The sequence below is a fragment of the Lepisosteus oculatus genome, chromosome 3, assembly GCF_040954835.1.
Source record: "Lepisosteus oculatus isolate fLepOcu1 chromosome 3, fLepOcu1.hap2, whole genome shotgun sequence".
Taxonomy (NCBI): Eukaryota; Metazoa; Chordata; class Actinopteri; order Semionotiformes; family Lepisosteidae; genus Lepisosteus; species Lepisosteus oculatus.
In genome coordinates this window covers 41,833,635-41,861,203 of record NC_090698.1, presented here as the reverse complement: position 1 = coordinate 41,861,203, position 27,569 = coordinate 41,833,635, and the positions used below count along the sequence as shown (strand labels likewise).

Genomic DNA, 27,569 nt, shown 5'->3' with positions numbered 1-27,569 from the left:
TTAAGGAGCCGAATGAGCCCAGGCATGGTGTCCCTGGACCAATAGGGTTTTTGTGTCTTTGGTCACACCTTCTCAGTATGAGGTCATCTGAAAACCACTTAAACCTTCACTCAAGAGTCATTGTATTTTTTCTCTGGAGGAGCTGAGGAGTATTTCCAGTGAACTGCCTAAGAAAGCACATTACACAGTAGCTATGACAGTCTAGTTTCTCACAATTGAACCTGAATCAGGAGTCTGTCCATCCCCAACTTTCAATTTATTCTAGACGAATACTAGTATTTGGACTAGGAATCTGCATTTAAAGTGATGAGAATGTCTTTGTGGAAGAGGGGGCTACTTATTTCACAGGTTGTGTTACAGTTGTTCTCAAGCCTGTCTTTGCAATCTCAAGGTAAGTGAGTAAAACTTTTTATTTTCTCTGAATGAACAGTACCTTTATAAAGATACTCTTTACATACCTGTTTATTCATATACAATACCTGTATATTCATATTATGTTTAGATGCATCTGTATACTATACTACCTACCTGTCTTTGCTGGTAAAGTTAGGAGGATGAGTGTACCTGCTCTGCAAAATACACTTAGAGTTCACTACTTTGTTTTACTCAGAAGGGATACGCAGTTATATCAAATGTCTTTTGTTTTTGTTAATATTGTGGTCAAGTAGAGGTGAACTCATCTGAAAGAACTGCCGTGAGATCATCTTATGAATACAAGTCAAACATTTTCCTTAAGTGGTTTGGCTCAAGTTTGCATAGTTCTTCAGCTAGTTAAAAAGAGCAGCAACACCACTGTCTTGACTTTTTAGGGCAATATGATTTGTGTTACATTTAAAAAAATGACAACAGATAAAACATAAACCTAAAGAAAATTCATTTTCAAAGGCTCTAATCATATTAAAGAAATCTTGGCATTTGGCTGATCTCTGTAATACTGCTACCAATTACACAGCAGGGAAACATCTATGATTTGGAAAAATACAAAGAATTACAAGAAAGAAGCTATGGATATTTGAAACCAAGAGAATGGAATTATTTGATTTATTTCAAATGGATACAGTATGTGCAATAGAAGACCCAAAGAATATATTGCATCGGCTAATTAGATAAACAGAAGCATGGTTGGTTCTGCTTGCTAATGTGGCGGTGCAGCTGCAGAGTGTTTCAATTACAGCAATAGCCCCTCTGGTGTTTCGTCCTGTCTGGATTTAATTTAACTGAAAGGCTTTCTTCTATAACTCATTTGAGGCTAATTCAATGGTTTGCATTATTAACACATACTGTATACAGTATCCAGATAAATATATGGCATTTAAGCAAACCTTTAAAATGCCAAATATGTTAAGGAAATTAATATCAGTGTGTGTGGGGGAGTGTACATGTAAGAATATGAAACCAGGATTTTGTAAAATCTTTAATATTTAAGGGATTCATGTACTTAAAATATTTAGGTAATGTGTAACACATTTACAGTACATATGTATTTGTCTTTATATATAATCACCTGGGTTCTGTTGCCTGGGCTCCAAACACCATGCTTGGGCTTACTCAGCTCATTAAATGTGAGGTTTAGTGAAACCTAAAGCTGTGAATCCTAATCTTATCCAATCTTAAAGTAAAACAGCATCCCTTAACTCTACTTCTACAGGTTAGGTCTACATTACAGCATATTAAATTCTTTGGGTTTTTTTTTCTTAATGCTGTCTGACACATTTTAAGGAATGATTGTATTATTTAGCTCAGAATTTCAGATGATTTTAATAACATGCAATAAAGTTCAAGATATGCACAAACACTGTTTTTCTGGTTTAAAAAAATCATTCATAACAATAGACAGAAATACATCATTTTACTGCAGCTTAAAACAATTTGCTGCAAATGAGCATGCATATGGCAGATTACAATGCGGTTGCGAGTTTAAATGAAGTATCTGCTGTGTGAGCTAAACCACTCATCCAAGGAAAAAGCTGGTGCAAGTTCTCAATAGTTTAGGTCCATGATCCTCAGGAAGGACAAAACAAACATCAGTGCTTATAGATGAAAAGGAGAAAAAATAAACTGTGGTTTATTCATTTTGAACTGACACTCTAACCTCTGCTGTAGACAGTTGAAAACAGGTGAAATCACTAATAATATCGTCATATTAAGGCAAGGCCTCATATTATGGCAGCTTTAGTGGATTAGGTTAACCAGTCATCAAAAGGACCTTGCTAGCTACTCATGTCTGGGCTCAAGTACCACTCTTCAGCCTGGTGATTATGTGGGTTTAGAATTGGATATTTAATATTTGAAAGAATAAAGGGGGGGCAGCTTATGCTGTATGACTTTAAAAACTTTATCATTATCATTCACAGGTCAAAGAAGAAGTGTATGAAGTTTTGATTATGAGTAAAGCAGGCTTAAACTGTTTTTTTTTGGCTAATTGTGTATTAATGAACAGTAACTCATCTATTGTTTTTAATACAGTATTCCCCTGCACAAGGGGTTTCACTCTATCCTCTAGTCCTTGGGGTCCACATGCCTACTGGTTTTCATTCCAGCTGTATCTTCGGTTACACGATTATTTGAACTCTTTAATTGTTCTTTAGTACCTAAATAATTTTCAGAGGTTTCCACTGAAATGTTGTGTTTCATAAGCAACTTAAGACGTCTCACTTTTGAAATCTACATAGAAAGATTTCAGGAGGAAAAACTTGCGGATGGATCCAATCAAGAAACAAGTTAGTTCAAGTTCAATTAAATAAAGAGGGAAGGCAAAGTGGCGCAGGTGTTATCATTGCCGCCTCACAGTAGTGGGGCCTTGGGTTCAATTCCTGGGGTGCTGTCTGCCTGGAGTTTATATGTTCTCCCCTTGTTTGCATGGGTTTCCTCCAAGTGCTCCAGTTTCCTTCTATTATCCAAAGACACTGATTTGGATATGTAATGGCTAGTTAATTGGCTTTGAGGAAACAGGCCTTGTGTGAGTACAGTACATGCGTATCTCTGATTGTGTCTGTCTGGCCTGCGATGACTGGCGCCCCCTCCAGGATACAGTACATCCTGCCTTGCACCCATTGCTTGCTGGGGTAGGTTCCAGCTCTGCCGTGTGCCTGAATTGTATAAAGCAAATAGAAAATGGATGTATGGATTAAATAAAGAGCTGAGCTGGAATGGAAACTACTGTAGGTATGTGGCTCCCCAGAACCAGGTTTGTGAACCTCTGCACTACACAATGTTCATATGTAGTGGAATAATACCTAGAACATTTAATAAGTACTTCATATCAAATGTAAAAGTGAAAATGTGTTTACACATTATATCATGAAGACAAAACAAAAGAAACTGACAGCAAACGACAAATTACCGTAGCTTAAACCTGTATACTTTTTTGGGTTCTCATCAAACTATTAGCATCCATGAGTCAAGTGGCCTCCTTCACTCTTTTCTGTGTTATGATGTTCTTATTCAGATCCATTTGTTTATCAGTTCAAATAGCTGAATCACCACATCTTTAACCTTAAGGTGTTCTGTGTAATTTCTCAATTTGTCAATTCATCAATTGTATAGCGCTGATACATATACATATACATATACATATACATATACATATACATATACATATTTGGCATTTATACTGTTATAGCACATAGTCAAGAAGCAACTTTGCATACAAAACTATGTCATATTAAAATGGGCCTTTAAAAAAAGGATATGAAAGCTGTATTCATGATGAAACACAAAGCCAGGAAATCAGATACGATGGTTCCATTTTGTTGCTGGTGTTTTACTTTTTTAACGTTTAGTTTTTTTAGAGTTTTATTAATTTTAATAAGCAAGGGCTCTGAATTCATTAAAATAGGGGTGGTTTAATCAATTTGGGTATGTAGTACAGAGTCTTTTTTTAAAGAGATGGCTAATTAGTCCTTATTTTGCAGTTTATGACCTTCTAGCAACACCAGAATCCCTACCTGATCTTGTGGAACAGGGACTCACAGCTTCATCTGTGAATGAAGTGTTCATCCTTACAACATTTAAGCTTCAGCCAAAGACAGGAACCACAATATTTGGCCTGTACTCTCGAAGGGACAATACCAAGATCTTTGAGTTCACAGTGCTTGGCAAGCTCAACAGAGGTAGGACGAAAATCTACATCCTAAATATCATAGTCTTAAAGGACATTTTTATATTTTCATATAAATTATAAATATAAATATAAATATAAATGAAATAAAATTAAATATAAATTAAAACCCAATGCAGATACTACTTTCTCTAGTTAAAAAAAAATGTTAAATAATATTATTAAAGTGGAAAAGGTTTGTTCTTTGGATTTCATCTCTAGAACCAAGAATGCTGCAGTGCTGAAGGTTTTGAAAAATAAGGCCAAAATCTGATGGTCGGTACAATGCTTCATGTCGTCCATGCTGAGTTTAATGTTCAATTTACACTGTGTTTAATGTTCAATTTATTTACCCTCATCAGCGATTCTTAGGTATCTGAAAAATGATGGAAAGTTAAACATCGTCACCTTCAACAATGTCCAGCTGGCGGATGGCAAACAGCATGCAATACTTTTCCATTTAAGTGACTTACAGCAAAGGTCCATCACAGTGGAACTCTATGTTGACTGCAAGCAAATAGAAACTGTCAGAAATCTACCTGCAGCATTCAAAGGACTGCCAACAGATTCTGGTCTGGTAGAGCTCAGGACACTTAAAGGAAAACCACAGGTGTGTATGTGAGGAGGCATGTGGATTTCTGCACCATTTAAATACATTTTGAAGATTTAGCTTGTATTAATATTGTCTGTGTGTTTAATTATGGTTAGTTAAATTTCCTTGTACAAGTGAAATGAAAGGCTTATTTGCATGTATGCTCCAATACAAAGACATTAAGGAAACACCTACTTAAACACAGAAAAAAAAACAACAAAGTTGTTTTACAGCAATAGATCTGTAAAACAATCCAAGGTAAAGAAAAAGAAGATGATTTCTATTTACATATCTATACTTTTGAAACTGTTATTCTGATATTTAGCATTTGTAGATGCCAACTAGGTCTTTACTAGAAGACTTCAGCGAACATAAAGAACTGCAACTTTGATTTTTTTTTAAATCAATCAATTCAAAGGTTCTTGAATTTGCTTTTGACCTGGTAGGAAATCCTTGAAGATCTGAAAGTTGTGGTTGATGATTCACTTGAAAATGTAGTGGCAACACAAGACTGTTCTCTACAACAGAGTGACTCTGCGCAGAATTCTGGTATGTTTTTCAACTATATATAACTATTATAACGTTAACTTCCTTCCTTCCTGTATTGTAAATGAGGCAGATTAATAGATTTTTTTTTAACTTAGGCATCAGCGGAAGACAACTGTCAAATCAGATGGGTCAACTAACCAAAGTGATTGAAGAGCTGAAAGAAGTCCTGAAGCAACAGGTGCTGACTTTGTAATTTGATTCATTACTACATAGTTCACCTTATATGAAACTCTAACATGCAAGTTTTGTTAAAATGTTATTTTTTGTCAAAAATGTTTTCGCAGGTCAAAGAAACATCTTTCCTGAGAAACACTATATCGGAATGCCAAGCCTGTCGTAAGACATGTTGAGATCTTTTGTTCTTAAGATTTACAGCACAGCTGCCCAGCTATTAGAACTGTCATCAATTTCAAAAGTCTTGTCATAGCTGCTATACATGTATGCAGCTGAATTCATTGAAATTCTGCAGTGGAATTACCAAGAGAAAGGAGCTCCAACTGCAGAAAACTTATAGGGCAAACAGCCACTTAACCACCATTATAATTCTCATTTAAAGACAATCTATGCCAATAAACACTCAGACGTTAAAAAAGGAGCCACAGGTCAAATTAATTGGTTCTCATGGTGGTAGGTAGTGAACTGCTGGTTAAAGCCATGTGAGAAAGACTTGCTTTGCCTTCCCTTGCCGGGACACCTTTTTGAGAAGTGGAACTGGTAAAGAATATGTATTTTCATCCCAAACACATGTCCTTCATTACAAGCTCAACCAAAGTTGATCCTTCTAAGAATTCGATAGGGCTTATTTGCAAATAAACCCTTGTGTAAGAATATCAAAAAATATCATCAACCTACAATGTTAATCACTGGACAAGTCTACTGTACTACAGTGTTTTGACCAGTGAGAGTTTTTGGCATTTAACTTTACTTAACCTGCATAGTATGTGGCATGCAGTCTCCTCTTTAGGCAAATGTGAAACACAACTGCAAATTGTCTACCAGGAATTGCAAGGAGTGCAACACAAAATAAAAAAAGCTGGAATAGCAAATGCTTACGGAGTTGGTGCCATTCAGATAAGCACATGCAAACTGATAGATTTCTGCATGCAAAATCAATATTCTTTTTGACTCCAATTCAAATCCATTTGATCCATTTTTATTGTTAATTAAAAGATCTGGTACCATTGAAAATATGAAAGAACATTTCTTAATAATTAATACCCCATAATCATCTGGATCTTTCAGTTTTGTGTCAAGGCTTTAATTAAAGTACTCAGTCTTCCATTTCAATACTAGAAGCATGATATATACAGTATGTAGATACAGTTATGAAATTTTCTAGAAAGTCTGAAACTAATTTCTTCTTACTTTATGCTAGGTTTGGGTGGGACTGGAATAGAACCAGATGGAGATGGGGATGGAGATGGGGATGGGGATGGGAATAGAGATAAAGATGGAGATGGCGATGGAGACAAGGATGGGAGAAATCCCATCCCCATCACACCCAAGCCACGCTGTACCCCCAGCTCTTGTTTCCGAGAGGACATGTGCATGGAGACAGAAACTGGTTTCGTGTGTGACCGATGTCCTGATGGATATACTGGAGATGGGTATAACTGCGATGATGTGGATGAGGTAATGCTTATTGATTCTTCTCCAGCTAGTAAATAGTTGCACTCATGAGCTTCCTGAACGACAGGTTGCCGAGGATTACTGAGTTGTACAACTTTAAATAAATGCAGCAGGAGACATTTACATTGAAGCAAACAGCAAAGCATGCCCATCTGGCATTTGCCAGGGTTATGTGTAAAGTTAATCTTTTTAATTAAATAGGCCGTATTTCATTGTATTTTTCATATTAAGAATTTTATTAGGAAATTTGAAAATATCCAGCATTTAACATGTACACAGACCTGTAGTATGCACACAATGCACATTATTTGACTTATTTGACAGTGGCATATTGGAACTGTATTTATTGGTAAGAACTAATGTATGATTGGCATTATGTGAAAAATGACCCTTCTCTAAGCAAATCCATTTTTTAAATTGCTGTTGATTAAATTCTGACTTTGATTGCAGACAATGTAATGAAAGATTCCATTTTATTCATATAAGGTAGTCAAAAACCACCTTATGAGAAATTACATTGCAGAGTGTGCCTGAGTGACTCGGCCAGTAAGGACACCCACTTGCTGTGCTGATGGAAGCCTATAGGTCAGGCTTTTCGGGTTCGAACCTCATTACTTTTATTAGTTTACTGAGATTCAGTAAAGATTCCCCAATTGTCAGCACATGATGTGTTCAGTGCTGCTGGGGCTTCATCAGTTTGCAAATCTAACAGGAACTCTGGGGATCTGCCAGGAGGTGCCAGTTCTTCCAGCCAATGATCATTCTTCTATAATCTTTTGATAAACAATGAGTGGCTGTCACAAGCAGTCATGTTGGAGTAGACATGTATCTTATTTTCCTCCTGTGGTACAGGGGATAAAGACTTATGCTAAGATTAACACTGGATAAATCCAAATTGGGTGGGTATAATTCAGGAAATAACTGGTGATCCTACATTTTTTAGTTACATTACAGTCTTCTTTCAAAAAAGCATTATTACATGAGCACATTTTAATAAACACAGATAAAAGGATTTTAACTAGAAAGAGACTATGTGTATTTCTCTGTAACATACAGAAATAGATACTATATGGTTATAATGCAACAGCAAATGAAGTAATGTAGTACACGTTCTACATTGTAATCTGTTGCATTTCTGATTTAATTGTGACTTTGTATGAAGCCTCATTTCACTTTAAAGGCATGTCACCGATTTCAAGCTCACCGATGATAGTTCTCTTTTTCTTGATGTCTGTAACAGAACTTTGTTCTGTTGTTTGCGCACAGTGTCAGTTCAACCCCTGCTTTCCTGGAGTTCGATGCATCAACATGGCCCCAGGCTTCAGGTGTGAGGCCTGTCCTCTGGGGTACACAGGCCAAGTAATCCAGGGAGTGGGAGTGAGCTATGCCAAAACGCACAAGCAGGTATACCAGTAGTAAAATAAATAAGGTTTCACTGTATGGTGTGGTCCTAGCAGGTGAAGAATGAGGCTACTGTACCTCTAATTTTGGAACGTTATGTTATTTTAATTCCATTTGCCAGAAAAGTAAACATCTTTGAGTTTTGTTAATAATCCCAGCACAATATACTTTTAACTGAGGATGTGCTGGGGAAATGTAAACATAACTGTTTAAAACACTGAAATTGAACACATTTGTGAAGACTTCAAAAGAGAATGCATAATTTGTTTTTTTTCAAGAAATGGTACAGCTTTCTGTCTGCTTATCTATTTAGAAGACCCTTTCACGGTGTTGCTAGTGTTTAGATAAACTGAACTTTTGTGTGATGTATAAGTCAACAAAGAAACTCAGCCCAATGTTTTAAGTATGATTCCACTATTAACACGTCTTAATAACGAAGCTTGAGAACTCACTGTAGATATTTTTCTCATTCTGACTATAGTCATGCAGTGATGTGGATGAGTGCAAGGGACCCAATAATGGAGGCTGTGCACCAAACTCTATCTGCTCGAACACCTTGGTAAGCATTCACTTGTCAGTTCACATGGCTGAAAAAACAATTCAGTGAATCAGTGGCAGGTTAGCAACTCATGACAGCAGATTCAGTTCTGTAATTTAAATGTGAAAATAGGATGTGAATCGAGAATGCCAGAAAAGAAGTACACATATTTCAAGGATGTCTGTGAAAAAGTAAACAGGTAAATTAACAACTGCAAAATTGTCATAAAAACAAGCACGCAAATGCCAAACCTAAAATAAAATAAATGTACTGCTCTTTGTAGAATTGAAAATACGACAGCAGAAAAATATTACTGTGCAGAGAAACAGGTGTATCAAATCAATACAACAATAAGGACTTGTTTGTTTGATTTGTTAAAATTTGAATAAAACAAAGACAAATAGAAATCCTGTTATGCATCTGTGTGACGATTTGAATCTGCAGGGTTCATTCCGTTGTGAGGGATGTAAAGCTGGTTTTGTTGGCGATCAAGTGAGAGGCTGCCGTCCTGAAAGAAGCTGTGGTAACAGCCTGTTGAACCCCTGCAACGTAAATGCGCAGTGCGTTGTGGAAAGAGATGGAGACATAAGCTGTGTGGTAAGATAAGAAGATATTATGATAAGGTCTAACCCCTGAACCTGAAATTGATGGAGCAATACATACTGTAGGTTGAAGTTTTTTTTCCAGGAAAGGTGGACATTCTAAGGGAGACAGACTTAAAACAAGTAACTTGTGCTCATATTTTATGCTTAATTTAGGGGTAAAGCTTGACTGGTTCTGGTATATTTTATTACTTTGCTCTCATGGGTATCTACTGTAGATATCTGGCACAGTGTCAGATCCATTAAAACTCCCAACAATTTATTGTCCAATATATTGACAGAGCGCAGCGGGTATTGAAATGTTAGATTTTTCTGCTTGATAAAACACTGTTTGTAATCAGGAAGAAAATGATGCTGCTGTTTGAGATATAAATATTATTTTAAAAAACTTATTTCAGCAACCTGCTTCTTGAAACTAGCCAGCTGCAGTATATTTTAAATATATTAAATAATTAAATTAAATATTTAAAATAATATTGACAACTAAAGTATAATAGTTAGGGGCCCATATGCCACGAAGAAGCAGAAACATTGAGATGCCCCTTAAATGACCTCCACCTGCCATTCATTGTCATTAGGATAAACAAGGATTTGTGTTCAAAGAGCCACCACCTACTGTACCATTTTGCTGTCGACAGATTTCCCAGTGCAAGTTCATTCTTTCATTTATTTCTTGCTGCAGTGTGGCATTGGCTGGGCTGGCAATGGGTATTTGTGTGGAAAGGACACTGACATCGACGGCTACCCAGACGAAGAACTCAAGTGCAAAGACAGTAGCTGCCGAAAAGTAATATTCACCTACTGTAACTCCTCTTATTCCTTTGATCATTTTCAGTAGTGGCAAAACCAAAAGCAGAACCTTACTCGATAATATCAAAGACTGGGCTTACAGATGTGTTTTTCATTATCTTACTGAAGGACAACTGTGTGTACGTCCCCAACTCTGGACAAGAAGACGCTGACAGAGATGGGTATGGTGACGCATGTGATGACGATGCAGATGGGGATGGCATTCCCAATGAGCAGGTACGCACTGTTCAGCCTGCAGTCCCTAAAGCTGCATCATAAACTGATAAAATCTTCATTTTGCAACCAGGTATAGAAATTCAACAACAGGGCATGTTCATGCATCTGGCAGATGCTTTCATGCTTTGTAGTGATTACCATGTTCTGAATGCACATTGATAATTGTGTAATTTGGAATTACATCAAGGCTAAGGATAAAAACTTTAAATAACACTGTAATTAAAGTTGACACTTTGAGATATATTTAACATCTGTGGATGTTTTTTTAATGTTTTTAATGTTTCTATATTCTTAGTAGCTGATTTACTTTGTAGTATGTTTTAGCAAGTTATATTTCTTATATCTGACTTGCATACAAGACTGTATATCTGGCAAGACTGTAGGATGATAATGTCTGTCTGTCAACCTATCCAATTAAAGTAAATCCGTGTTGAAGCAATGGCAGACTCTAATGGGAAAAAGGGAAAACTTGTTTCTAGGCATTTTCACTGTACTGCTGGTCAGCCATTCAGGATGTCTGCCTTCTTGTTTCAGTATGTAGTAATTGACACTCTCCATATCAGGGTCAGGGTTTTATATATGCTTTAGGCTTTACTTTGTGTGACCTGTTGCTACAGTAAGTGCTCTGTTTTCCTCCCATTTTCCAAAGTTGTATTCTAAATAGTTCCTGTTTGGTCCTGAGATGGATTGGTATCTTGTTCAGTAGAGAACAGACTTGTCCCACATTGTGACCTGTGCTTCTGGGACAGGATCTACTGTAGGTTGTCACCCTTACAAATATTAGTGTACAAGGATAATGAATGCCAATTATTAATAAATTGATTACATGTGTAGCAATTTTCATTCCTAAAACATACTAGAGGGTGGCAAGATTCTGGGATTAACACTCATACTATTCTAAAAAGCATCATTGAATCTATAATGAGCAAGCACTCAGAACTGTTTAATGTCTGATCCAAAGAATAACACCTTCTATAACACAGTGTCTCCAGTCACCATACTATGACAATGGTTAGGAAATTCTGGCCTACAGGTAATGGTGCCACTTATTGATCCACCAGCACCACCTACAACAACAGCCTAGTGGTCTTTAGAGTCTTCATAATCCCATAATGACCAGCCCTACCCTTGCTTAACTTCTGAGATCTAATAAGATCACAATAGAACGTGTCAAGACTAAGGTGTAACGTATATTATTTTGCTTTGATTGTGAGAAAAATATTTGATGAATAAAGTTCTTTTTATTCTGGAGTAGAAAATACATTTTTTGCCATGTTCATTCAGGAATTACATACTTTTGCCTATGCCCCCTATATTTACAGTAATGGTAGACCCTCAACTATTTACCAGTAATGGGTGACAAAAGGTAAATGAGGTAACATGCTAGTTAACTGTGAGAACATCTAACAAAGACAATTTTAAACTTCTTTTAGTGTTCTAACACCATGTTATACACATTTCTGACTTTTAACTAACCTGGGCTACAGACTGAAATCTGCCTGCTTTGGGTGTTCATTTTATTGAAAATGAAAAATGAACGTTTTCAATGCAGTTCACTTAAGATTATAATAATAATAATAATAATAATAATAATAATAATAATAATAATAATAATAATAATAATAATAATTGCTTACACTTATATAGCGCTTTTCTGGACACTCCACTCAAAGCACTTTACAGGTCATGGGGACTCCCCTCCACCACCACCAATGTGCAGCATCCACCTGGATGATGTGACGGCAGCCATAGTGTGCCAGAACGCTCACCACACATCAGCTGTTAGTGGGGAGGAGAGCAGAGTAATGAAGCCAATTCATAGATAGGGATTATAAGGAGGCCATGATTGGTAAGGGCCAATGGAAAAACACCCCTACTCTTTTCGAGAGACACTCTGGGATTTTTAATGACTGCAGAGAGTCAGGACCTCGGTTTTACGTCTCATCCGAAGGACGGCACCTGTTTACAGTATAGTGTCCCCGTCACTATACTGGGGCATTAGGACCCACATGGACCACAGGGTGAGCGCCCCCTGCTGGCCCCACTAACACCTCTTCCAGCAGCAACCTTAGTTGTAAGTACACATATCATGTAATTAAATATTAAGTGTTTATAGACAATTTTATACAGTTTAAAGGACAGATGATAATGAAAAACCTGGTTTCAAGGAGGTATACTCAAACTTTTGATTGGTACTGTATGTACCAATTATACTGTATATCACAGAGAAGTGTTATTGGCATTATTAGAAAACTAAAAAGTATTTTCTTGACATTTATTTTTTCAACCCTTTTTTTTAAAGCCTATGTGAGCAAGAATAAGAAAAAATGGGAAAACCGGCTACACCTTTGACTATGGAACTGTGCAGGACTTCATAAAGAGGGTCACTTCTTTTCCAGGATAACTGTGTTCTGACACCCAACGTGAACCAGAAGAACAATGACAGAGATGGATTTGGGGATGCCTGTGACAACTGCAGGACAGTAGAGAACCCCGATCAGAGGGACACTGACAGTGATGGGAAGGGAGATGCCTGTGATGATGACATGGATGGTGACGGTATGTCTCTTTGGCTGTCACTGTGTCTAGCCCACTCCTTTAAAGTCCACAGAACCATGAGGAAAAGAGGAAAAATGCAGTAATACGTGATTGGAATTTGCTGCATAATGGCTTCATAAACCCTTCATAAACTCTTCTGCTACACAAAACATTATAATCACATCCATCATGCTTTATGAGACATGCGCAAATGACATAATGTGTGCATAAGAGCTCATGACATTAGTTTTAGCATCACATCACACGAAGCACTATAAACAATTTAAAGTGCTACCCAAAATGTTTTTTGATTCTTAGAGTTTTGGTACAAATTTTGTAATGTGTTCTTTTAAGGTATAAGTGTAATGAACTGTCATTTTGTTAATATTAACTTAATATTAGATCTTATTACAATTATTTACCACGTAGTACTATAATCATTAAAAGAGAATGACACTGTACTCTGAGGGTCACTCAAGGAATTTACTGAATAAATATATTGATAATATAGGAAATTACTCTTTGCACCTGTGATTGATTAGTGTGGAAGTTCACCTGCAGGAAGTAATCTGGGATTCTTGAAATTTTGTGAAATAAGTATTGAAATAATGAAACAGCACTGTTTACGTGATATACAATATCAATGATCTACAGCAGCTAATGTCAAATAGTGTGGTTTAAATAATCTGTTTTCAGAGTTCTCTGTTTTCTTATCTTCATCCTATTAAATGTCTACCCTAATAGATATTTGGCATGTATCTATTCAAAGGCAGGGTTATTACAATTCAAATATTGCACATCTTATTGTGAGATTTACTCTGGTAAAGAAGAGAGCTCATTTTTTGAAAATTACACATGCCTTTTCTAAACATTCATTATTCCAGAATACAATATTCCAGAGACATATGGCAAACATTTTTCCTGCCCTGGGGGGTGAGAGGATCAGATGTGTCAATGGTTTCCAATTTTTTTTTTTAAACTGTTCCTGGTTTGACCTCAGCTTGCATAACCTTGTAATTTTTGGCTTGAATCTTTGTAGTTTACCACATTAACTACAACAACATTAAAAAACAACCATTTTCATTAAAGACATACTAATTCAAAACTCTTCCAAATACAGAGGTGTGTTTGTAAGACAGTATTTTGCTTTCAGAAGCAAAGCTGTACATTAAGATTTAGCCGACACAATATGCATACAATGCAGATAAACATATATACATATAACACAGAATCTACTAAGATCATATTTTTCTTAAAATGACACCTGAAAAGATTTTTAGAGAAGTAGAAAGTTTAAATTTTTAGCTAAATAGACTATGTTTGCCAGCACTATAATATACATACATTTGTGAATTATTTGCTTGTGCACAACTTCAGAGGTACTGCTTAGGTAAATTAATAAAGGTACATATTTTCCATGTGAGCCATCCACTTACTCCATAGTAAGTGAATTAGAAACAAGTGGCCCACTGTCTCTATAATAATTGCAACATACTGTATAGTACTGTATGTTTCCCTCTGTATCAGCAGCTTCAGTGGATATTTCGAATCAACAGTGCCCTCTTGTGTTATCAATAGCCAATTTGTAATGGGGAATGTCAATATACTGTAACTTTACGGGAAAGGTTTGTAATTTACAACCCTCCAGAGACCCCTGACGTCAAAGTTTGATTTCCCTTCTTCCAATGACACACCAGAACCCTTGATAATTCAGCTAGGATGTTAGGATGACATATTGTTATCCTGCTTTACTTTTACATATTATAGTATATAATTGTAGACCTTTTTCACTTTCTGACGTTTAAGGTCCTGCAATCCTATCCTTATGGTAATACTTGACTTTTCTATACTTTCACCCCCTCTCCTCAAGGGACTTCTGATTTCTATTTCAGATGTAGCAATTTTAGAAATTGAGTACCTCTGCACTTCTTTTACGAGATTAGCTTATTAAATACACAATCTTTTCAGATAATCCTGTGATAATCCTGTGACAAAAACCAAGAGAGGTACTGTATGCAGTATTCCTAAACAACGTTTAATAAGTTACAATGGCAACAAAACAATATTTTTGGCTATTGCTGTGGTGTACTTTATGATATTTTTCATACTTCCTCGGCAGTGTTGGGAAAAGTTACTTTTAAATAGTAATCCATTATAAATTGTGAAATGAAAATGATTTGGCAATTTCAAATTAAAGATTCATTTAGGGAGATTTTTCTAAAATTATGAACAAACAATTTACATGTTGCTTTGAATCAAGAGTGCTTGTTTATATGCATATTTTCTCCTTAAAACATCCCTTTGAAATATAATCAAGGTTGGACAGTTCTAACATTAAAATACATTGTTTTTTAGGTATTAAAAATTTTCTGGACAACTGTCAGAGAGTACCCAATGTGGACCAGAAGGACAGAGACAATGACGGAGTGGGAGATGTTTGTGACAGCTGTCCGGATATTGGCAACCCCAATCAGGTCATTTTTTTGTGAACTTATTCAAAAATCCCCACAGATAGGTTCCTTTTAAATATGTCGTATAATGAGATCCCCAAAATGTTAAATAACGTCGTGGTCAAGTGCTCAACCTAAAAATTAAACAAATCATACATGCTGTATTTCCTTTGAGTCTTTTCACTTTACTAAAATGTATTTAATCTATTTTTGATTGATTTTTAATCAATAACCTCCATCATGCTTCACAGATGAGCAGGGTTTTTTCTCCACACTTCGGTCAAACTAGTGTGCTTTATTAGGATAGCTCACTCAGAGGTTGAGCTACAGACCTCAGTGCATGGCAGTCTCTAGCCTAGGACAGCTACAGTGAAGCCAGGTTCATGGACCAGACCTTGGGTGTTATCTGCATGGAGTTTGTACTGTATGTTCTTCCTGTGTTCACGTGGTGCTCCAGATTTCTCCGACTGCCCCAAAACATATTGGTAGCTTAATTGGCTTCTGGGCAATGTGGCTCTGGTGTGAGTATGTGCATCTGTATTCCCATTATGGACCAGATCGACTCCCTTTTCTTGCCAGGAGCTATATCACAATGCAACTTACAATTGGCAACACGCTAAAGCGCAGCAGGTGCGAGCTTAGCCAGTGGCTGGATGTGAGATCTCCTGGGAAAGCTAGGGTTAGGTTTGCTGCTTGAAGAGGTGTTAGTGGGACCAGTAGGGGGTGCTTACCCTACAATTTGTGTGGGTCCTAATAACCCAGTATAATGATTAGGACTTAGGACACTATACTATAAATTGGAGCTGTCCTTCAGCTGAGAACCGAAGTCCTGACTCTCTATGGTCATTAAAAATCCCAGAGCACTTCTCAAAGAGTAGGGGTGTAACCCCAGTGTCCTGACCAAATTTTACCCTGGCCTTTACCAATCATGGCCTCCTATTAATCCCCATCTATGAAATTTCTGTTTTCTGAACTTTATAGAAACCATCCCCTTGAAGTAGGCGGATGGTTTTTATTTGATTACCAAATTAAAGTCTAAGCAGATCAATTAAGTAATGGATTATCACTAGAATGAAAAGCAGCAGAGACAGTGTTCCTCCAGGACCGTGGTAGGGAATTCACTGTTCTATAATGTCTTTTGACCATTCATTACAGAGACATGTTTTACGCAATGAGATGTGGAAAGCTGAATTTGTGTATGTGTGTTTTTTAACTTAAATGTATCTTCTTTTCTAGTCTGATATTGATAATGATCTTGTTGGAGACTCCTGTGACACAAACCAAGACAGGTTTGCCATGCTTTATTATTCATTGTAGGCTTCAATGCATAAATCCTTGTAGAATGAATGACTCAATGGATGGATAGATTGGAGAGGACTGTTTTTCAATCTTAAAATCTGGGAGCCAAGATATACAGGGATAACAGGGAATTCCAAACTTTAATGATATATAATAAAAAATAATTGACAATTCCAAAATTTATAAAATATTAATCAATGTGGCTTCCTGGTAAAACTCAGTACAACAGTACAACTTGCAGGTGATGAGGACCAGTATATACATTTTACTGTGACAACCTGTTAGGGCTTTTTATCATTTGACACACACCACGTAGTGGAACAGTATGTTTCTCACTGAAGTCATCTGTGCATTTCCAGGTGTGTGGCATAAGAAACCATAGCTAACTCTAGGTTAGTGGAGTTAGTCCTTGGAAATTGAGCAATTTGGCAAGCAGTCAAATCACTAAAAAAAAAACTGAATGCCAAAAAGTGTGTATAAAAGAATGAAATAATCATTTGACTAAATAAAGATTTCAGTTCATGGTTAAAAAAGCCTTGCTAATGCAGAACAGAATTGTTAAGGGAACAATAGGAATACAAAAGTCTGTAGAACTTGAATGGCACAGTTAATGGCACAGTAAGATATAAGGGGTCTAACCTACACAGCACTGGAGTGTGAATGAGTGGTTGTGAGATTTAATAGCTCTTCATTCTTTACCTGACACAGTGATGGAGATGGCCACCAGGACAGCAAGGACAATTGTCCCAACGTCATTAACAGCTCACAGCTGGACAGTGACAAGGATGGCCTTGGAGATGAGTGTGATGATGACGATGACAATGATGGTATTCCAGACCTTCTTCCACCGGGACCTGATAATTGCAGGCTGGTACCCAACCCGGACCAGGTGGATGATAATGGTATGTACTGGTCTTACATTTGCCTTTCACAGCAGGATAAAAGATTATAACTTCCAATTACATTTCCTTTATGCTCTATATTGCACAAAATAATGTTCCTAACAGAATAGAACCTAGGTCTAATTCAATCAAACAATTTTTATTCTGCAACAGCAATTCTTTATCATATTTGGCAATGGGGTGATGGCTAGTGTACTTGTCCCTTTCTAACTGAGATTGCCTTCAAATTATGTTGTGCACATTCATTTCAACATCATCTTTAAGACAATGCTTGTAAGTAACAAACTCAGAACAATTTAGAAACACAGGATGAAGCAATGTAAGATAAAACGTATTACTACAAAAACTGTATAACCAGCTAATTGGATGTTAAAAATATTATCAGTATTTTGCGTATTCCTCTCTGATGTAAAGATTATTCATGCCTAAATAAGGGCTACTTGTTAATCATATTGTTCTTATAAAGTCAACAATGCAGTCTTCATTAACAAATAGAAATGTAATAGTCTGACCAGACTATTAAATGATTTAGAAATATAATCTTCCAATATTACATTTAAGTACCTCAGTCATGACATTTTATGACATTGTTAAAGATGCATTACATTGGACAAGTCAATGTTCAAATAAAGCAAATTATGTTTTAATTAAAATTCAAAGAAAGTTTTATAAGATATTTTCTTATTTTAAATTGAAATGATGCTTAACTTTGGAGGGTGTGTTACAGCTCAGTAATGTTTTTAGAATTAATGTAGAAAAATAGAGCCTGTCTTGCTCAAGAAACTAGAAATTGAAATACATGCGTCTGTAAAAGACTTGTCCTTTTTTATTCAGCTTTTCTGTTAGTTGAAATGCAAGGTTAGGGTTTTGTATGGCATTTTTGTTTAGAGTTTCCCCTTAAATTGGAAAAAACAATATTACATTTTTTCACATTGAAATTATTGCCTGATAGTGTTTTAGATACATCTATATCTAAATATAATTAAATCTTCAAAACATTTTACCTAAAGTCTATAACTCACGTTTCATTTATGTTCCTGAACTCCTCCTGACAGCTGATGGAGTTGGAGATATCTGTGAAAGTGACTTCGATCTGGACACAGTGATTGACAGAATTGATATCTGCCCAGAGAATGCCGAGGTCACTCTCACTGATTTCAGAGCCTACCAGACTGTCGTTCTGGACCCTGAGGGAGATGCTCAGATTGATCCTAACTGGGTTGTTCTCAATCAGGTATATAACATTACTGATCATGGGCTGTTTATATTCCTCATAATGATCTTGAAATAATGAGCCTCAATGTGACCGCAAGACAATATGATATTATTTTTTTAAGAATACAAGTATAATTAACCAACCACACTTAATTTTTCCTCATCTGGAAAGCATGTTATCTAGGATTTAGTACTCTCCAAAAGCATTGGACAAGTCAAAACCTATCAGTTTTGTTGTCAACATGAATGATACAGTATGCATGGAATTACTATAAAAAATCATTTGATCATATTAGAACAAAAACATACTTAGGGTTTAACCCAGTGATTTCAAGTGATCACAAATATTGGGACATATTCACTTTCAGTATGTTTCAGAGAGTAAAAGTCATACTTAGTTGCATATCTCTTTGAGGCAATAACCGCATTACGCTTGTGATCCATTGAGCTCACAAAATATATTGTGTAATCATTTAACATACCTGTCTACACCAATTATGAGTTTTTGCCAGTTGCTGGGGTGTTCTAACTTTGAATTTGTCTTCAGTTTGTAAGATGGTTACACATTGATTTGGCTAGATTTTGCACTCTTGATGAACTCTTCAGATGCATTGGCCATATGTTTTGCTTTGGCATGGTGAAGCGCTTTATACTACATAAGCAGAAAAAAATGTTTCTATAAACTTCATAATTCATTCTGCTGCCATCATTAGTTACATCATCAACAGAGACAAGTGAGCCAGTTCCAGATGCAGCCATGCATGCCCAGACCATGATATTACCTCCATCATGCTTCACAGATGAGCAGGGTTGTTTCTCCACACTTTAACCTTTTATCACTTTTAGGCTAGGTTTATGTTGGCTTTGTCTTTTTAATTTTGTTCCAGTACTCTTCTAGCTCTTCTTTGACCTTCTGAGCAAATTTACATCTCTTTTTTTGTGCTCGGTGCACAGCTTCCAGTGTAGACACTGTAATTCTACTGTCTCCGCCTTTGGCACTGTGGATTTTGATACCTGAAGCCTTGTATTCCGGAAGTTGGGTGATTTCACTGAGAAGTAAAGGGTTTTTACTTAGAATCTCTGACAATTGTTTTGTTATCAACTTTTTCTTTTTAACAAGCCTCATCTTGTTTGATTGATAATTATGCCAGTAGTTTCTTGCTTCATTATATTCCTAATTATTAATTTAATTCTTCATTATTGTATAACAAATATACAGTATTTGGCAATTAATTTCTGTTAGGGGTGCTGGTTTGTTTATTATCTTTATTATCTTCAAAATTCCCAGTTTTTCTTTAACAGGATGTACTTTGCTTTTCATTCTTACTTTTGACTACAGACTCCAATCACTGACATCAAAGCAAGACAAATTAACAATATCAACAAGAGCAAGAGATTCCTGTCAGCCAGTTACCCCAATTCTTTGGCTTATTTAGCATTATTAGTGTGTTTAATTGACCCAAAGGGGTGGAAATTAATTGACTTTATTAAAAAGAAAGGACTTATTAGCTGTACTTATTAATCATTTTATAAGAAATGCTTAATATTATTAGAACTCACAGTGAAAAAACTTTAGATTCACTGTCCCAATATGTTTTTGATGGCACTGTAGATGAATATCTGCGATGCTTGTATTATATTTTGTTAATGTATTTCAGGGTATGGAGATAGTGCAGACCATGAACAGTGACCCTGGACTTGCAGTTGGTAAGAGATACAATAAAGTACCATTTTCTGAAAATCAGTTCAGTTAAAAAATGCTCTTTGTGATGGTATATAATTATTGAATAATTAAAGGTTGATATTATACATGTGCAATATATATGTGTGTGTCTTATAAAATTGGTTGTCTTAAACAACTGTCACGAAAATTAAAAACGTGGAGCATTAAGTCCTTCGTCTCTTTAAGTCTAATACTATAAAGCTTTTTGTTCTGGACAAACATCTTCACCGCAACGGGAAGATGAAGTGTCTGTTGGCGTCTTTGTTTTATTCCACTGATCTTGTTTTCTCTAGGTTACACTGCATTCAATGGAGTTGACTTTGAAGGCACTTTCCATGTCAATACTGTGACAGATGATGACTACGCTGGTTTTATCTTTGGCTACCAAGACAGCTCGAGCTTTTATGTGGTCATGTGGAAACAAACAGAACAGACCTATTGGCAGGCAACCCCTTTTAGAGCTGTGGCTGAACCTGGCATTCAGCTGAAGGTAAGAGCATGATTAATTCCTATAAGTCATCAGGGATAAGTAAATTTCTTACTTGAGCCTAGAGGCTCTTAAGAATGAAGCTCACCCTGTTTTCCAAATTGTTAAGTGGATACTAATCGGTTGCAGATCTGGAAAAGTTACTCTTTCTGATTAGCAGGTGAGCCAGGTTTGTCTTTTTGGCTTGTAGATCATTTTTTTTCTATGAAGGTGGTCTTGCGTACTTCTGAGGAAATAATCCTGGAACCATATTAGATAGCTGATTCTCATAATCTCTAGAGGATAACATTTTAATTTCCATAATGCTCTTTTAAGATACTTTAAGTTCTCTTATTGCAAAAGCAATAAGTTGCCAGCCACGCCTAACGTCTGAGTCTGAATGCAGACCAACACTCCTTACTGAGTGCCAGACTTTTATACTGGTGACCCAGATCCAGGACTCCTGCATTTTACTGGAATTCCAACATTTATTTTCCTCATTCCTCATGTGGGGATTCCTTGCTATTTTTTTTTAGACAAGCCTTTAAGGCCCTTTGTTGACTTTAGGTGAAACTATGGCTTTTTTTTGCAATTACCTTGTCACACAGGGTAATACGCAGCAATACTCTTACTCCCTGTCACGCCCGACATCCCTCCCTAGAGGGCGCTCCACTGCTCTCATTATTGTTCGTGTCATTTAGCTCTCCAGGTGTACCCTTTTAGTGTTATTATTTAAAGACCAGCTCCTCCAGTCCTCGGGGCTCATCATTAGGGTAAGATGTCGCGAGGCCCGCCTAGCACCAGGAAACCCTACGTCCGTCTCCTGAGGGCACAGGCCTCATCCTCGACACCTCCCGCTTCCTGAGCCCGGGGTCTGGAGGATCTCGCCCCGTCACCCTTGGACCTCCATGTTTCGTTTGTCTGTGTGCTCCCCCCTCCCGGGGATTTTAACTTTGTCGCGTTCCAGGATGGATTTCCAGTTTATGGACTTTCGGACTGTGCTTTGACCTGCCCTTGGACCCGTTTGGATTTGGATGCCGTTTTGTCTTCCCCGTACACTGTCTCACGGACTGTCACTATTATTTTGTGCACTATTAAACCCCTGTGTGTTCCTTTTTACCACGCCTCCTGTTTTCTCCAGCTCTTACCGCATCGCATAGGGTCTTCTACAATATCTGACACGGATTCCAGTCCGTGTCCGTTACACTCCCTTATACAGCACTTGTGAGGTTTGCCTTTTAAACCGAATCACACAAGAGACTAATGGAGGATGTCCTTAAGAAGGAAGATTATGAAAAGGATTAATTTATTTTCAGCAAACAAAATGTGCCACTTCACAGTTACACTAGTGTGTTGTTGGTGTCACCTACGGTACACACTCAGCTCCCCATTTTTGATTTAGACATTATCATAGGGCATAACGATATTATTGGTAGATGTGCTTTGAATTTTTTTCACTAATATTGTCTTTTTACATTTTAATTAAACTTCTTATATAATAAAGCATGTCCTTTATATTACCATTTACCTTATGTTTTAACTGTCCCATATCAGGCTGTGAAGTCCAAGACAGGTCCTGGAGAGCATTTAAGGAATTCACTCTGGCACACAGGAGACACTAATGATCAGGTCAGACTCCTGTGGAAAGACCCCAGGAATGTGGGATGGAAGGACAAAGTCTCATATCGCTGGTACCTCCAACACAGACCCCAGGTTGGATATATCAGGTGTGGAAAACTCACTTTTGTTTAAAAACAGTTTTTAAAATGCAAGGTGTTTGGCACCTAGAGTGCTATCTGCTTGTTTTATTAGCACAGCACACTCAGAGGTTTACTGTAGCTACAGGCCTCCTGCACATGTCACTCTCTAGCCTAGGACAGCTACAGTGAAGCCAGGTTCATGAGCCAGATTCCTGTGTTCAATTCTGAACCTGGGGTGCTACTTGCATAGAGTTTGTACAGTACTGTATGCTCTCTCCGTGTTAGCATGGAGCTCCGTTTTCCTCCCAACATCCAAAAACATACATGTAGGTTAATTGGCTTCTGGGGACATTTGTCCGAGGTGGGAGTGAGTGTGTGTTTGTGTTTGTGTGTGTGCCCTGCAATGGGCTGGTGTCCCATCCATGGTGTACCCTGTCTTCTGTCCGTTGCTTGCTGGGATTGGTACCAGCTTCCCCACAACCCCGGACTGGAAAAAGCATTTAGAAAATGGATGGATGGAAACAAAATATTGAACAGTAAACAAATGCTGGTCCTCTGGAACCCAAGTGCACCACAGTTGGCCAATATATGCATATGTAAACATAGCCCCAAGCCATTGCCATACACCCACTTTTATCACTCTGTGACATTTGTGATGACAGTGGTGTTACAGCACTTAATACTCATACCCACCACAGTGACTCATTTTAAAGTACAGGGGAAAAATTGTTTCACCAAAACTTTCTCCTGAAAAATAGCAAGGCATTCACATTCCTGGAATACCTCGAAATCCTAGTCGCAAATTAGGCTTCTCTGAAAATTTCGATTGAAAGATGTGCATGAGGAGTCCCGACGTAAAATAATAAGAAAAACAGGAAGCTATGCAAGGCATTGTTGATTTTATTGAGAGTAAATATGTCCATCGGTTTCAAAATGAGTGTGGGTTTTCAGAGTAATCAATGAACAATATGGAAAGGAAACACTAAGTTATTCATGCTGCTGTTATCCTTCCACCTTTGTTCATAATGTACATCTAATATGAGGCTCAAGAAAAACATACATCAAATGTAAGCCATTAGGTTTAGTCTGCACATGTGCAGTCACAATTCCAATCCAACAATGATATTACTTGAGTTAAACTAGAAATAAAAATTAAAGGCTTTATGATTTTCTGCAGCAACATCTATTTTTTTAATTTCAGATGATAAATTTCTCCAGAAAAGAGTTCAGGGGTACAGACAGGAGCTATTCTTCAGCTGGCCTCTGCATTTAAATTAATCCCAGTTAATCACAAGCATTATGTCCTCTTTCTCTTTTATAAAGTACTTTGGAAATGTATTTAACAGGACTTGCTGTAGTACAGTAATACAGCAACCATCCATTTTCAGAAACTGCTTAGTCCAATATAGGGTCACTGCACAGGGGTCAACAACAGAAATTAAATTAAATTAAATTAAATTCTTAATATAATCTTAGGAGAACAGTAATCAGAATAAAAAACACTGTCAAATATTTACTTTATGATCTCTGTAGTGGTTCACACCTTATTATATTGAGTATTTTGCCATTTCATGTTTTATTTTACATTGAGCAGATGTAATTTTTTGTAGTTGTCATAATTGCTTCTGAAGAATATCCAGTCAGGCAGCAATATCATATGGCAATCCCCCATCTGGCAAAACACTGGGCGCATCTCTTTTGAGCACTTGTTTTCAGTTCCAACTAATACTGTTGCTGCTTTTAACTAGTGATTTAAGCATGATTCATGATTCATAATCATAATTCAAATTTTAAGTGACTGTGGTTCTGCAGACTGCCCTGTGATAGACTGTTGTCCCATACAGAGTGTATCCTGCCTTGTGCCCGTTGTGTTGTTTGCTGGGATAGGCTCCGGCTCCCTCTGACGTGGATGGATGGGTTTTGGAATCAATTTACATTGTGTTTTACCAGTATAATGCCATAAAAAGTGAGCTAGCTAAAAGTGAAATTGTGGGTAGGTACTACAGTGTACTGCCTAGATAGTGAGTGTGGCAGTCTGAGGAACATTACTGAGAAACACTTCTTATTTAAAACTATTCTGTGTCACTGAATTCAACAGAGCCCGGTTTTATGAAGGTACGGAGCTGGTTGCTGACTCCGGAGTTACTATTGACACCACAATGCGTGGTGGTCGGCTCGGTGTGTTCTGCTTCTCTCAGGAAAACATAATTTGGTCCAACCTGAAATATCGCTGCAATGGTAAGTCAATTAAAATTCCCTATAGCACATTCTTTCAAACTGAACGTTTGTATAATATTGACAGAATTTCCCTCCATTCTTAAAGAAGTGAAAATCTTAAGGCCATGGTTATTTTTCCAGTATCCCTTGTCTTTAATTTGCTGCTGACTACAGTGACTTTGACTGCTATTCATGTACCAAGAGAAAAAAGAAGAAGCAGCTTTCTTTATTATTTTCCAGGAAGTACCTTGTCTTATCATATCTCTGGTTAAGGGATGTGTTCCCACATTGTTTCTTTTCTTCTTCTTTTCTCAGATACAATCCCCGAGGACTTCCAAGAATTCAGAGTGCAGAACGTCGGAAGTGATGCTATTTAATTGAACTGCAAAAAGTTTTAAAAAACTACAGAAAAGTGAACTGAAATATCTTGTCACTAAATATTCATTACAAGCCCCAACAGCTTCTCTCTAGCCACTGTACACAATTCAGTCCTATGCAGTTTTGCATTTTTTTCTTAATAATTATGGATAAAAAATGTTTATATTTTCATTTCTAATATGTACATTAATTTGGCAATTCTGCTGCATAACGTAAAACAGGACATGGAGTGAGTTCTAGATTTTAACCTTGGTATACTCACTCCTGCACCTGGTTAACCACAGGGTCATCTAGTTTTAATTATTCTTCAGATTGAGGACACTGTGTTTCACAACTTTGGTGTTAGCATGGCTTTTGGAGCCTGTAGACCTCCACATAAATCATCAAATTAATGGAGAACTACATAAATATAAAAACATCTATACATTTAATAAACTGACATTAATTAACTAATTGATTAACTTTTCTTTGTATTGTATTTTTTTAAGAAGAAATGCCAAGTAATACCAATTTTGAGCTAAATGTAAGTAACTACTGATTATCTTAGTAAAAAAAATTAAACATGCTAATAACTTATGAGGAACAAGTAAAGGTTAATTCCACACTGAAAAAAAGAAAGGAGAAATACAAAGGTTCGTCTTCTTCATTGAGGGATGAACTTTACTTGTGGCTCTGCATCCAATGTACACTGACACAACTCCACACTTAAACATCTTCAAAACAGCCTTAGTGGTCTAGAATACCACAAGCATCTGAATAGATTGGTTATGGTGATTTTTACTAACACCTAAAAAGCCTGTAGTGTTGTTTGAGAGGATTTTATTTTAAACTAATTCTGTAGATCAAAAAAAAAAAATAAAAACAAACTTATATTTGAAAACCAGTGCAAATCAAACCAAAGCGGACACCTTACCATCACTATCATGGCGTGTTTAATCACATGTTTTAGCCTGTCTACAAAGATCTTGTAGTACCATTGAATTGTGGCGAGGTTGGGAGTAATAAACTGGAAGAGAATGTTTCAGGCTCAACAAGATAACCTCATTGCCCTTTACCTTACTGCAGGCATGGTCGTCACTGGGGAAGGTAGCTAAGGCCTGAGGAAGAGAGGGGAGAGACAGGTGTATCTGCTGAAAATGATAGGAGGCAAAGAGACCAAAAGGGGATCCCTACCTGTTTTTACAGGGCGGAAAAGGTTTAACTTAGAGGGGAAATGGCAAAGGCCTCTGGATCAATCCTCTCTGGGGGGAATAGAACACTACAGTATATATTTAGAAGGTAAGAAGTACCAGGTGGAAGAAATGTGATGTGATGGCAACCCAAATGGTTATTTATACAGATGCTATATATAAAGTATATAGTACATGAATCCCCTTCTTCAAAAGGAAAAAATAGGCCAGTTACTCTTTCAAGTTTCTAGAACATGGGTGACATATATTCCCATGAGCTTTCTCAATGAAGCATGTAGCATTGAAGAAATAAAACATCTCGATGGAAGCTCAGATTTGATCAAATGGAACTGGTTTAGGAACAAAATGGAGTTTGTTGTCTTGTTTTTTTTTTCTTCTTTGAAAGGAGTGACATTTTTTCCCATCTACAGCAGACATTTCCTTCAGAAGAGCAGTCTGACAGATGCCCAGCTATGGCAAAAAAATATTGAGCATTCGTTTTTATTCTTTTGTTGTAAATTGGCAACATATTTTCCCAACTGTAAAAAAAATATTTGCGGGGCTGTAGTTTGGATAGAAATTAAGGAAAGAAAGTAATTTGGTACATTTTCATTGCGAAATAGAACATGCGTTGCCATCCTGAAAAACTTCAGGTATAATGCCAACAATTCATTATATAAATAGTTGTAATTTTAGGACAATGTGGAGATTCAGTTAAAAACTAAAATTGCATCTTTTATGCTGTCAAAGCTAGTGGAATGCTTCAGAAATTTGAGCTGACAATCTCGATTAATATTACAAAGGGAAAGGTAACAAGGTCAATCGAATGGACTACTTAAGGCAAAACACTGAATCAAGGACGCAGAAACACAAATGTAAATTGTAGTGCATTAAAGGCAAGGATAGGATACACTTCTTTATAGACATTTTTTTAATTGGGAACAGGCTCCCTATCCATATAGATCAAAGAGAATTCCATTGAACTTTTCCAAAACAGGTTGATAAGATGCTTGAATCCTTGGATAAATTAAGTGTGATTAAATGTGATAGACTGAATGGCCTTCTTCATATTGTAA

General features: G+C 36.8%; 1 protein-coding gene across 1 annotated transcript; it reads left to right on the top strand.

The window, feature by feature from the left end:
* The first annotated feature begins 121 nt into the window (after positions 1-121).
* Positions 122-27,569, top strand: thbs4a (thrombospondin 4a). Its single transcript, XM_015364168.2, has 22 exons — positions 122-391; positions 3,915-4,112; positions 4,462-4,709; positions 5,138-5,240; positions 5,336-5,418; positions 5,525-5,576; positions 6,616-6,872; positions 8,136-8,273; positions 8,752-8,829; positions 9,253-9,405; positions 10,093-10,197; positions 10,329-10,436; positions 12,836-12,995; positions 15,330-15,448; positions 16,661-16,713; positions 17,432-17,625; positions 18,681-18,859; positions 20,499-20,547; positions 20,857-21,053; positions 22,584-22,756; positions 24,828-24,967; positions 25,262-27,569. Exons 1-22 carry the CDS (start codon positions 307-309, stop codon positions 25,321-25,323), a joined length of 2,934 nt encoding a protein of 977 aa, XP_015219654.2. The 5' UTR covers positions 122-306; the 3' UTR covers positions 25,324-27,569.

What these genes read in the sequence shown, in the direction of transcription:
- thbs4a (XM_015364168.2), top strand. Translation starts at nt 307, where the DNA reads ATGAGAATGTCTTTGTGGAAGAGGGGGCTACTTATTTCACAGGTTGTG. An exon ending in TGACTCTGCGCAGAATTCTG is followed by an intron (nt 5,241 to 5,335) that starts GTATGTTTTTCA and finishes TTTTTAACTTAG; the next exon opens with GCATCAGCGGAAGACAACTG. An exon ending in AAGACAGTAGCTGCCGAAAA is followed by an intron (nt 10,198 to 10,328) that starts GTAATATTCACC and finishes ATCTTACTGAAG; the next exon opens with GACAACTGTGTGTACGTCCC.